The 13,897-nt window shown below is 39.3% G+C and overlaps 1 protein-coding gene across 1 annotated transcript in view; it reads left to right on the top strand.

The window, feature by feature from the left end:
- LOC141519408 (solute carrier family 22 member 11-like) overlaps window positions 1-7,626 on the top strand; it is a 49,214-nt gene extending 41,588 nt beyond the window's left edge. The window contains 2 exon segments of the mRNA XM_074231655.1: window positions 2,874-3,080; window positions 7,536-7,626. Of these exon segments, the coding sequence (XP_074087756.1) occupies window positions 2,874-3,080; window positions 7,536-7,626 (298 nt within the window).
- Window positions 7,627-13,897: the final 6,271 nt, after the last annotated feature.

Here is a 13,897-nt window from a genome sequence, read left to right as displayed (position 1 = left end):
CACGTGCTCATTCTGGTAAATGTCCTCCTGCTGTTCCCCCACTTTGTGCCCGGTGCTCCTCAGGGTGCAGCTCAGGAGACTCCCCCGCTGCTGTGATCCGAGGCTCCCAGCACCTTGGGGCTGCCTCCGGGAGACTGAAGTTCTTTGGCTCTGGAGGGCCACCCCTCTGGCAGGCCGCCTCTCTGATCCCGGGGAGCAGAGCCTTTCTGCTCTTTTCCAGGTTACCTTGAGTAGGAGAACTGCCTCTCTGGGTACCTCTGTGGGTTCTGTCTCTTGAAAGTTTAGTTAGAGTCCTTAGCTGATGAATTTTATCAGAGAGCTCCTAAGACTCAATCCCTTCTTGTTGACATCTTGGGTCCCTCAAATTTTCAACAAACAAACAAGCCATTACCCAATTGACAAAAGGTCAAAGGATATGCAAAGGCAATTTACAGCTAAGAAAATCAAAGCAATTCATAGTCATATGAAAAATTGCTCCAAATCATTACTTATTAGAGAAATGCAAATTAAAGCATCTCTGAGGTACCACCTCATACCTCTCAGACTGGCCAATATGACCAGAAAGGACAATGATCAATGCTGGAAGGGATGTAGGAAATCTGGGACACTAATGCATTTTTGGTGGAGTTGTGAACTCATCCAATCTTTCTGGAGAGTAATTTGCGATTATGCCCAAAGAGCAACAAAAATGTGCATACCCTTTGACCCAGCAATAGCACTACTGGGTCTATACCCTAAAGAGATGATAAAAAAGGGTAAAAACATCACTTGTACAAAAATATTTATTGCAGCCCTGTTTGTGGTGGCAAAAAATTGGAAATTAAGTGAATGTCTTTCAGTTGGGGAATGGCTTAACAAACTGTGGTATATGTATGTCATGGAACACTATTATTCTGTTAGAAACTAGGAGGGAGGGGTGGCTAGGTGGCACAGTGGATAGAGCACTGGCCCTGGAGTCAGGAGGACCTGAGTTCAAATGTGGTCTCAGACACTTAATAATTACCTAGCTGTGTGGCCCTAGGCAAGCCACTTAAACCCATTGCCTTGCAAAAACCTAAAAAAAAAAAAAAAAAAAAGAAACTAGGAGGGATGGGAATATGGGAATTCAGGGAAGCCTGGGAAGATTTGCATGAACTGATGCTGAGTGAGATGAGCAGAATCAGAAAAACATTGTATACACTAACAGCAACATGGAAGTGATGATCAACCCTGATGGACTTGCTCATCCCTTTAGTGCAACAACTGGGGACAATTTTGAGCTATCTGCGATGCAGAATACTATCTGTATCCAGAAAAAGAACTATGGACTTTGAACAAAGACCAAAGACTATTACCATCAAATTAGAAAAAAAGCATTATATTATTATGTAATTTTACTAGCTCATACTTTATATTTCTTCCTTAAGGATATGATTTCTCTGTCATCACATTCAACTGAAATCAATGTATAACAATGGAACCAATGTGAACACTAACAGAATGCCTTCTGTGGTGGGGGGGGGAGAGGGAAGCAAGAATGGGGGAAACATTGTAAAACTCAAAATAAATAAAATCTTTCCTTAAAAGAAAATAAAGAAAAGATGATTAGGAGGCCTGGAATTTTAATATCTGAAGGGCTGTATTGGTGAATGTTCAAGGGCATATTGAGCCTTGATAACAGGAAAGTTTCCTATCAATTACAGTTGTTCCCAAATGGGTTCTTGATGAGTTGCTTTAAAAAAGTGGTGAATCCCTTCTCCTTGGAGACCTTCAAATTGATGCTGGACAGCCACTGTGGGTGAATTATAAGGGGAATTTCTTTAAGCATGAGTTGAATTAGATGACCACTGAGCTCTCTGATTGTATGTAAGTGCATACCAAAGTTCATGTATTCAGACCCAAGGTCCTATCCTTTGTGTTAGGCTGTCTGCAGAAGAGGAAGAAAGGAAGGAAGGAAAGAAGGAAGGAATAAGAAAAGAGAGATGGAGGGTAAAAGACGATTAGAGTGAGAATGATAGGAGTGAAAAGAAAAGGGAGGAAAGAAGGAAGAATTTCATTGTGAAGTGGAGTACTTTCTTTTAAATGTGGTGATATTTATTGTTTTAATATCACTTAAATTTCTCCTTATTTTTCTTCTCCCTCTCATCCTTTTAGCAACCCATCCCATATAACAAATAATAATTATAGCAGAAAAAGAGAAAGAAGAGGGAAAAATCAGTAAAACTGATCAGGGCATTGAAAAGGTCTGAAATACCCACCATATTCTATGCATTGGACTTCTGACCTTTACAAAGAAGATGGGGAGAGGGGGAACATGTGTCTTCTGATAATTCTGTTTTGCTGTCTTTGTGGCTATAGTTTTCCCAACTTTTCAAGGCAATACATACCTCAATGACCCCTAACCTGAAGTAGCACATATTGTACTAGGAATAGAGATAGGAGAAAACCTATAGGTACCAGAAGAAAAGAAAAATATAAATAAAGATGTTGAGGGAAGATCAAACTAATATATCTGCTAACTTGATGAGATGATCATTTGGAGTTTTAAGAATAGTTTCTTTTCCTTCAGATGTATAAATTCTAGGAAACTCAAGCTTCCTGTAGTTTTTTAAGAATTTCAATGCTCAGGGCAGCTAGGTGGTGCAGTGGATAGAAGCACTGTCCCTGCAGTCAGGAGGACTTGAGTTCGAATCCATACTTAAACACTTAATGATTACCTAGTTGTGTGATCTTGGGCAAGTTACTTAACCCCATTGCCTTTCAAAAAAAAGAAGAAAAAAGTGAAAAGAAAAAAAGAATTTCAATGCTCCATGAATATTTAGTGCTCCAGAATTAACAGGGGAGAAGGGGAAGGAGTTGAAAGTGGGACAAACAGATCTTCTTTGTCCTCACAGAAGCATGAGCTGTGGATTGATTCTCACAGTAGATCGGATTGGGGCGATATTAGCCCCATTGGTGAATATACTGAAGCGCTACTTTCCAGTTCTGCCTCAGATCATCTTTGTATTTATGGCCATCACTTCCAGTCTTGTGGTCTTTTTCTTCCTCCCTGAAACCCAGAACCAGCCAATGCCTGACACCATCCAAGATATACAACATGGGTGAGTACTGCCTGTGGAATCTTGGGAAGGTCACTTAACTTTTCCCAGCTTCATTTTCCTCATCTGTAAAAATAGGAAACTGAATTAGAGGAGTGAATGCATGTGTGTATGGATTTATTTAATAATTACTGTGTGCTTAATAAAACTTTGTGCTAAATACTTGGGAAAGAAATTTGCAAGTGATCAGTATCTACTCTTAAAGAGTTTAAATCCTATAAGGGAAAGAAAACATGTGAGAGAATTATAGGAGTCTAAGAAGGTTTAGGTCTGGAGAGTCACAGGGAGGGTGTGTGGAGCCACAGGGAAAATGATTGACAAGCCATTCCAGGAGCAAAATCAGTATTGTTTTTAGTACCTTCCCAGAGCTGGGAAAGAGTGGTGGGGTATGTTTGAATGGAGAGAGGGAGGTATCTGATAGGAGGGAGGACACTGATAGGATAGGCATCATTCTTAACAGCTTTAGTCAGTTCAACCAGGCCTAAGGAGTTTATCTATTCTTCTAAGAGAAGAACAGAAAAGAAAAGAATATATATTATTTGTATAGATGGTAAGCTCCTCCATCATACAAAGACTTCATCTTTGTATCCACAATACCCAGTATACTATTGTAATGCCTTCATACAATAAAACCTAACAACACTATTATGCTTTCCATTCCCATTGAGTAAGTAGGAGTATGAGAAGCTAATTAAAGAAATAGAAAGAATGATCAGGGAGGTAGGAGGACACCAAGAAGGTCTAGGAAACCAAGGGAGAATAGAGTGAAGAAAGGGTATAGGGCTCTTCAATGTTTCCTGAATATCAGGTATCAGGATAGGGATGGAGAGGCACTGAGGGAGATAAAAAGTGTCAGATGTCCTACAGTAACATGGAAAAGCATTCAACTTTGACTATAAAGACCTGGATCCATGTTCCAACTAACCAGTTGTGACCTTGGGAGTTATAATCTTTCAGTCACTGGACATATGAGGTCCTTCCTAGTTCATATACATTAGAGGTTATCGAGTCTAATCCATTCATTTCATTATTGAAGAAGCAGATCAAAAGTGGGTCAGGGTCTTACAAAAGTAGAAGATCTGAGATCTGACCCCAGGTCTTCAACTCCAAACCCAGCTGATTTCTCCATTTCCCACAGAAGAAAGGGTATGTCTAGAGGCAATGCATCCATGGCTCTGTATGTACCCTAAGCTTCCAAGAGATTTCATTAGTGTGAATCTATGAATACATGTTAATTAAATACTTACTAATCCTCTCTGTACCACCTCATACCTAACATTTAGCTAATGCAGCAGTAAAGAAACTTGATAATTGTTGGAGGGGATGTGGGAAAAGTGGGACACTAACGTACTGTTGGTAGAGGTGTGACCTGATCCATCATTCAGGAAAACAATTTGGAACTTTACCCAAAGGTCAATTGAACTATGAATACACTTTGATCCAGCAATACCACTACTAAGTCTATATCCCAAAGAGATTTTTATTAATTAAGAAGAAAATATCTATTTGTACAAAAATATTTCTGGCAGTTCTTTTGGTGGTGACAAAGAATAAGTAATTGAGGGCATGTCAATCAATTCAAGAATGAATGAAAAAGCTGATGCAATATGATAGATTATTATTGTACTATAAAAAATGATGAATAGGGAGATAGAAAGGCAAAATCCAGGCAGTTTTGATCTCCCAATGTTCACATATTACCTGGGGAGACCACACAAACCCAGATCAACAAATACAAAATGCACTTAAAATAGAGTCCCAGAGAACCTGTGCCCATTTACCTGATGCTGTCCTCACTACAAGGAGTATCCAGCTGTGAGTGACCTGAATACCTGCCATTTGACAATTCCTGCCCTGAGAGGCTTTCTCTTGAGCAGAACCTTGATTTCCCAGGATGTTCGGCCTGGAAAAGTGATTCAAATGTGATTTCTGATTTTTCCTACTTAAAAACTCTCCAGTGTTTTCTCTTGACTCTAGGATCAAAGACATACTCTTCCTGTGTACCAGGCATAGCAAACCCTCCATAAATTGACTCCAATCAAACTCTATTCTCATGATTCCCCTTATGCCATCTCTCTTCAGTCCAAACTTGTCTCTCAATCTCCCACTTGCATGCCTTTAACCAGACTGTGCCCCATACTTGGGTTGTTTTTCCAATTTATCTTTCCTTCCGACAATCCTCAGGTACCAACTTCTGTGAAAAAACATTGGTCATTATTCCTAGTTAACAGTGACCTTTCCTTCCTCAAATTGTCTTCTATATTCATTTCTCAATATGTACTATATGTGCCATTCATCCTATAGAACAGAAATCTTTGACAAGATGTGCTCTGAAGTTCATTTAGGGTGGAAAGAGGGAAATATTCTCTAAGAAATCCAATTATAATATTTAAGTCAATATTTTTTCTTTGAGCTAATAGTGTGCTCTACATAAGTCCTGATTAGAAAAATTCATCTGTGTAGCCTTGGGAGCTATAGATTTATACATGCGTACCCACAGACGTCCTTCTGCCCCTTGGTTAGACAATCTCTGGAGATTTCACCCTGTGATTTACTGAGTCCCTTTCATGGATACTGACTAAGAAACAGAGTGGTGAATCATGGGAATAGATTTATACACACAAGACACAGTAGCAAATGACCATAATAACTTAGTGTTTGATTAAATCTAAAGATACAATCTTTTATTCAATTCTTGGCAAAAAACTGCTGAGAAAACAGGCAAAACCAAGGAATAGATGTTGATTTCGGGTAAATGCAGAGCAAAGTATAGATCAGAAGGTCACATTGTATATTAAGATAAGGTCAAAATGGGTACCTGATTTAGACATGAGGATAACATCATAAGAAAGTTAGGGGAATGGAGAATGATTTGCCTGACATGTCTTTGAATAAGGAAATAATTTATGACTAAACAATAGATAGAAAGTATTACAAGGTGTAAAATGAATGATTCGAATTGTATTAAATTAAAAAAGACTTTGCCCAAATGTGGGAACACTGGCTATTCTAACATCCATGACACAAATCACTTCCAAGTAAACTGCCACCTGGACAGACTCAGGAGCTGGCATGCCACCCTTAGAGATAAGGTGCACCAGACTCCTTGGGAGCTGGACATTCTACCTCACAGACCAAGGTCACTAGACACAGCTGTGTGTTTTACCACCTCCCCGCAATGTACCCCCTTATCCTGTAATGCAAGATGCTGTATGTGCCCCACTTGTGTGCTCCCCCAATTACCTCTTTATTCTTTGTTCTACCCTGGAAGACCTAACAGTATATATGTAATAGCTAAGCAGTAATAAAATTGAGCTGGAAGCATAATGCAGTGGTGGCTTGACTCCTTATTCTCAGCTCCCCTTGGGGAGGGAGGTCCCCGCTGTGGGCCCCAAGGTGAAGCAAGCCACAACAAATGGTGCCAAAACTCAGGATCCCCCCCCATTCTGAAGGACGCTTCAGACTTGCACTCATCCTTGCTGGCTAAGGTAAGTGCCCCATATGGACCGGTCTCTCGACAATCCCCTGCCCCAGTGGCCCCTCAGAGCCCCCTGTAGTCCCTTATCCTAATGGGGAATCTTCCCCCTTCTTCCCAAGATAGGCAAGCACGGGTTCTTAAACAACTCCTAAGTTCCAGTCACCTGAAATGCTCTGAAAAAGAACGTAAGATAACACTCCAGGCGCTTTTTGTTTTAGCCCCTTGGATTGAAGCTGGTCACATCCTGGATCCTGATGGTTGGGGGCATGTTTTGACACTTGCCTGCAGAGCTGAGGTCCGGGTGACTTTTCTCCCCTGCTGCCCTTCTATCCTATTGTCACTGCAATACATGCCTGCCTTTCAGGGAGAGAGGAAAATCCTCAAGATATTCTACAGGCAGCTTTAGATGCAGAAAAGGCCAGGGCAGAGAGCCCGTGCCACCTCACTGAGGTCTGTGATGAGGGCACTCAAACTGATGAGAAATCCACTTGCCCCCCTCTTTCTAAACCCTCCCTGGAGCCTCCACCAGACAACCCCCCCCCAAAGCCTCCTCATCTTTACCCTGAGTTGCCTGGAGAAGACGGCTGGATCCAGCCTCCCCTGAAACATCAAGATACTCCACCTGCCCCCTCAGCAGCAGCTAACAACTTCCCGAATGCCTGTCAGATGAGAGATTTTTGCTGGGTCTATTGATAACCATTATCCACCCTTCCCCCTTTCTCAAGGGGATTTCAGCACTCCCTGTCAGGTTCCCCTTCTCATTTCCGGCCCCTGGACCCATTCCACAGGCTTATGTAGACTTTACAGACACAAACAGAAAGCACCTGGACTATGTAATCTAGTAACGGATCTGTTTTATTCACTCACAGGAGCCCCCATACCCAGTCTGTGCAACGGGCAGAATTGCAAGCCCTGGCCTTGGTCCTTGGTCCTCCCCATCCTAACGCAGGGGAGAGGGTTTGCTTGTGTTTTTCCCACAGGTTGCACTGCCCCACTGTAGAGTCTCGACCATCTGATCTGACAAGGAGCAGCACCCCCCCCTTCTGGCTTCCAGATCGCCTAGCTCTGTAGCAGCCCGGACCAAAAGAATGCAAAGAATGTCTCTAAACAACAATAGAGGAGACCCAAGATGCAGAGGATGGAGGGGGAGGAGGCAATCCCCCCCCCCCCCCCCCCCCGCAGTGCTCCAGGACGAGCTCCTCACCTTGGCAAAAAGAGCAATGGACTTTAAACCTAGAGAACACTTGTCTCTTCACCAAGTCCTCATTACTATGCTGTTCCTGCTGAATACCCCCGAAGCATGGGTCACCCCTCGGTGTGCACTTATTCCCCCCCCCCATTCTTTTACCCATGAGTCATGATGCATCTCTCTTCCCTGCTTACTGGCCCCAGAATTTCAGAACCTTATACCCTGGACCTAAGATTAGAACGACCTCAAACCCCACACACTTCTCCCTGCCCTTTTCTCCCTGACACTGGACATTTCCCCCACTTCTGGTCCCCACAGATCTCCTGGACCCCATGTATAAAAAAAAATCCCCTATGCATTTCGTGTCCGTTCCCTACTCAGTGTTTATTATGACTATCCAGATCCCCTGGCCCTAAATGAAAAACAAGGGGAGATATGGGAACACAGGCTATTCTAACAGCCATGACACAAATCATTTCCAAATAAACTGCCACCTGGACAATCTCAGGAGCTGGCATGCCACCCTTAGAGATAAGGTGCACCGGAGTCCTTGGGAGCTGGATATTCTGCCCCACAGACCAAGGACACTAGACACAGCTGTGTTTTACCACCTCCCCCCAATGTACCCCTTTATCCTGTAATGCAAGATGCTGCCCATACCCCGCTTGTTCACTTCTCCAATTACCTCATTATTCTTTGTTCTACCCTGGAAGACCTAACAGTATATGTCACATTTGGGAAACTAAATCAGAAAGAGTCCAATCTCAGATCACACTGAAAAAAACGATCCTTTCAACTCTTATTCCAATGAGTTTGTCACCTGTAGTGTTCATCCCCTATTGAGTTTATGACTTGAGAAGAACATTGGTCAGGGCAGCTGGGTGGCACAGTTAGGGGCAGCTAGGTGGCATAGTTGATAAAGTACTGGCCCTGGAGTCAGGAGGACCTGAGTTCAAATCTGGCCTCAGACACTTAATGATTACCTAGCTGTGTGAAATTGGACAAGTCACTTAACCCCATTGCCTTGGGGAAAAAACCCCAAAACAAAAGAACATTAGCCAAACAGTATTTCCTCTGTTGATCATACCTGGTATCAAACACAGAATAGAAGACCAATTCAACAGTCCTATGAGATCTTAAATAGCAAACTCTAAATAATCAGAACTTTAAGTGAGTTCAATTCACAAAGATTAAATACCAATTATAATTTCACATTAGAAATAGTGAGAGAATATCACAGAAAAATCTCAAATTGTTTTATCCAGGTCATCTAGTGCTTTTATGTCAAAACACACAACAAAGGATTTGGGATGTTTAACAACAAATCTCAATTTGCACATAGAAACAGATTCTACAGGAACAAATTCCTCTATTAATATGCTTACTTACTGTCCACATTCAATAAACATGACCAACACCATTGCTTCCAGAATCCTTTAAAATCATTAGATCACTTTAAGATGACTATCCAATAATTTGCACATAAATATACAGGTGTTCCTAAATTCCAGCTGTAACACACCTCAGATTCATTAGATTCAAAATAAGATGACACATGAATTATTAACCTTCACTAAAAATAAAGTTTCCATGCTGAAATCTTATTCCCTTAAAATAAAACAAAGACACAAAAAGGTTTCTTAGCATTAACCTTATCCTGAGTTGTACATTTTTGTTTTATATGCTTAATTCTAACCCAAATACACTCCTATTTTCAAGAGAAAAATGTGATTTTTTATAATTTAATCTTTTAAATATGATAATTTCAAAACACTTATGTAACACTTATGCCATGGAATGGCAACAAATTTAGATCAAAAGACAAAAATTCTTTCTACCTGGACTTATTATATATAGTAACTTTAAATGCTTTTATCACTAACCCAATGTCAAAATATTTCACAAATAGGAACCTTGAAAAATAGAAAATTTTCTATAACAGTTATAAGCAATACCATTACATTATTGTAATGAATTAGAAGACCCCACTACATATATACTTTTACAAATCTTTTCTGAGAGTATTTCTCTTTCTTAAAAACAACAAATATTCCTGCTGTTAAAAGGACAATCACAAAACTTGAAACATTTCATTAGTTGGGAACTTGTAATAGTTCTTCTAGCTATTCAGTCTTACAGGAAAAATAAATATTTCATAAATAAATCTCACAAATCTTTTCAATAAATCTTTTCAATAAATCCCAATTAACAGACACTTTCTAAATACCTCCTTCTTTGAACCCAAAGGGGCTTACAAAAGGAAAGGTCTGCTGGTTTAAGACAGGCAGAACATACCCAACTAAATCATCCTTATCACAATGACAAAGTTCACCAAGGCCTTAAGATTTATTCAAATATAATTTTTCTTCAGCACTGGAAATAACCCCATATTTCCACCTTAACTCATATAAGCATATTCTTAGATGGAACAAGTTTGGCAATTTAAATTACATAATTGTCCCACAATCTGTGCAAGGATTTTGCCAGAATTTCTCAACACTGATACTCTTGCAACAGGGTTAGACTTTTTATTCTATTCCCCTGTTAAATCCCTCAAAGTGATCCCCAAGAACCCAGTTCAGGACTGCAGTAATTAAAGAACTAAAAGTTAATTGACCTGATCTCAAGAACCTGAAGAATGGAATGGGAGTAGGAGTGTACATTTCCTTAAACAATGTAAGTCACATGGTCAGTGCATTAAACATATTGTCCTGTCCAAATTTCCTCTACTACATTCCCCAGTAACTTACATTATTAGCAAATGCACAATTCTTCATATAGACCAACTTTAAATCAAATTCATTTCAAACATTGACTTTAAAAAGTGACATGATTAACCTATTCATTAGCAATTAAATCAATTAAGATTACCAAAAACCAATTGGCTTAAATTTTGCTATGGTTTCAATTTAATTAAAACTATAATAAAAAGATAACATAAATGCTACTAAATTTAAAATTTAGCAATTTTTTTAAGCCCAGGGGGATTTTCCTTTTAAAAAGTTTCAACTCTCTCAACCCCATATTTTCTTTCTTTTTCATTTTTAAAGCATATTTATGTATTATTTATTTTCTGAATATTGTATAAATGGCACAGAATGAAAATTTTCCTTCAGTAAAATATTAGTAGTTTCTTTACAGGGGATAATAGATGATAGTTGCTTTAGTGATTTAAATTACCTCAAGGTTGCTTGAGGTATTTGGTATAACCCAGTATAACCCAGAAGGGAAACCATACACAGTTCTAGGAACACATGCAGTTCCATCAACTGATATTAACTGTATTTTCAATAATTACAAGAGCCTCTAAGATGCATACAGTTGCCTATGTTACTATAGAAATAAAAGTGGGTCTCTGACCAAACCTGCAGCAACTAGACTGTTTTAAATTTCTTTGAGATCAAGACTGTTCTGAGATTTGAGATTAAGACTGTTCTGCAAAAAAGCAATAAAGGTCATGACTTTAGGACCAGATACAGCATTTTGTGATTAATATCACAATTTTAAATCCCCAGATTTATTTCAGAATCTATTCTTTATTACTAACTCTAGCTGTTCTATTTATCAGTACTTCTCGATATTATATCATAATCAAAATTATGCATTTTATAAACTTGAAATCTCCTTAAGTTAATGTTTTCAGATTACACAGAGAATCAGCTCATATAGAGTCATCCAAGAAAAAGTTCACATTCATACAGCAATTGCTTTCATGCCAAACACCTTACAGTCATGTGACTTAAAAACATGGGTCTTTGTTTTGTCCTTACAGAACCAAAACCACCATTCTTCATGTAATATATAAATTTCCTAGTACCGGATCTCAAATATTAGGTAATCCTGATGGGGTAAACTTTAATTTGATATAATGTGATCACAAGACCTGAGAGAGGCCTTGAGAGATAGAAATACAAAACTTGAAAAATTCCTAAGACACAAGTGTGAAAAAATTCCATCTAACCCATTTCTCTGCAAAGTTGTAGTTGCATTTCCTTATCAAAGTTCCTGCCTCATCCTCAGACTAGCTCCTGGGAATTATCTTCTTCCCTTGGATCTCACCTGCAAACTTCCAGACCCTTGGCTTACTCCCCCAACTGTTTCCTTTGGGATAGCAGCAGACTAAAGATTCTTACAACTAGTTATCTGTTACTTAAACTCATCTTGTGGTCCCCAAGACGGATTTTCAGTTGAACCTGTGTTGACTGTCTCACATCATTCCTTATCCAAATACTAGAAAATAATTAAGTTCTTAATTCCTGATGCATATATTCCTCTCTTCTTAACAAGAACAGTTTGAAAAACATCACTCCTAGTTACCAAACTATTTGAAAATCCTAAAATATGTAAGATCAGATGATAGTCTGCAACTAATGATCAATTTCACATTAGTCTCTTAAAAACCCAAAAGAATAAAAGGAGGATTCACATTTTGGACCATTTGTTTTAGTTAGGTTGAGACCAGGAACAAGACAAGATCACACCTAGAATCACATACAGAGTCCCAGTCTCAACATTGAACTACATTTCTTCCAAGCACTCAATCTTTCTGGGCTTCATTATTTCGCAGACAATTTATTACTAGTGATTTAATTTTACCTCAATGACTGCATCTGAGCACAAATAATTCAGCTCAATTCTGGATTCCATAATCCAAGAAAATTTACATATCTTAACTTTTCTTGTATAATTTTTCAGACTTACATGCCCAAAAAACAATCTTTATTCTTCTAAATATGCCTTTCTTATGGTTCAGAGGAAAACACCAAACTTTTCACACTTTCCATTCCTCCTTCTAAACCTTTCCACTTTCTTCTCAATTCCTTTAAAATTCATTTTTACAAATTTTCCTTTTATTTTATTTATTTACAAATATATTTTAGCTTTTATTTTTTTTTATTTTTTTAGGTTTTTGCAAGGCAAATGGGGTTAAGTGACTTGCCCATGGCCACACAGCTAGGTAATTATTAGGTGTCTGAGGCTGGATTTGAAGTCAGCACCTGACTCCAGGGCCAGTGCTCTATTTGCTATGCCACCTAGTAGCCCCTATTTTATTTTTTTAATGTACTGCTCAACAATATTTTAGAGTTCATTGAATATTTTTCTGCTTTTAGTATATATTGTTCTCTCACCAGAGTCAATGACTTATTAAAACCTTACTTTTACAACTATATAAAGCATATTATCAATACATGAATTTACTTATCACAGCACAACTTTCTCTTGATTTGTCATAATTAAAATATTTCCCTTAAAATATAAAAAGGATCAACCAATAAATATGTTTTTAATCCCTTAAATTATTCAAAACCCAACAACAAAATATTTTCAAATTACTTTATCAATTTTTATAGCAGAAATTCCACTCTTCATTGCCCATTTTCTCAGTCAAAAGTACACCAATTTTGAGAAACAGCAGCTCACAAATCCCCCCCCACTATCCAGCCCACAAGAATAGTGAGGAGGGCTGTCCAGGCCCAGGAGCTACCATCTGCCCCAGAACTGTGAAGGGACTGGGATCCACAGCCTGCTTTAGGTCAGAGGCTGAGAGGGAGGGAGGGGGCTTCCCTCTACCCCCAAACCTCAGAATTTAAAACTTAGACCAATTTTAAAAGAAAGGGGAGGACAGTGAATTCTCCAGCCCCAGGAGCCTGGAAAACCAGGAAGCTAAAATTGGCTAACCAAAACACAGAGTAGGAAACACACACACACACACAGAGCAAAACCTCAGATCCAATCTGTTCTCATGTTTCAAGCACATCCCTGAATCCCTGCAGCATCTGGGGTACTCAGGCAACTCCAGTGGATTATTTTGGGGAATACTTGGGAGGACCTACCCTCCTTTTCTGTACACTTTCCATTTTGATTCTCAGCCTCCCATATTTAGTGCTTTTTTTCCACCCTCAGGGACTGACTGGACTACCTAGAATGGGGATTTAGTCAATAATGGCAGTACTCTAGCCACCAATTTTCCTGTCTTAGAGGATCTTGCAAAGCAGTTTATCTTTTTCTTTTAATTGCTCAGGCACCCCACTTGACCAATACCAAAATCTCAGGAACCTTAGAGATTGGGGGGAAGGGCCCTCCTCTCCTCCCAGAAGAAAATGGGGACAACTTAAATATGAACAAGATTGCTCTTCCTCTTGTTTCTCTGGA

The sequence above is a fragment of the Macrotis lagotis genome, chromosome 3 (assembly GCF_037893015.1).
Source record: "Macrotis lagotis isolate mMagLag1 chromosome 3, bilby.v1.9.chrom.fasta, whole genome shotgun sequence".
NCBI classification, from domain to species: Eukaryota; Metazoa; Chordata; class Mammalia; order Peramelemorphia; family Peramelidae; genus Macrotis; species Macrotis lagotis.
This window is presented reverse-complemented; position numbering and strand designations above follow the sequence as displayed.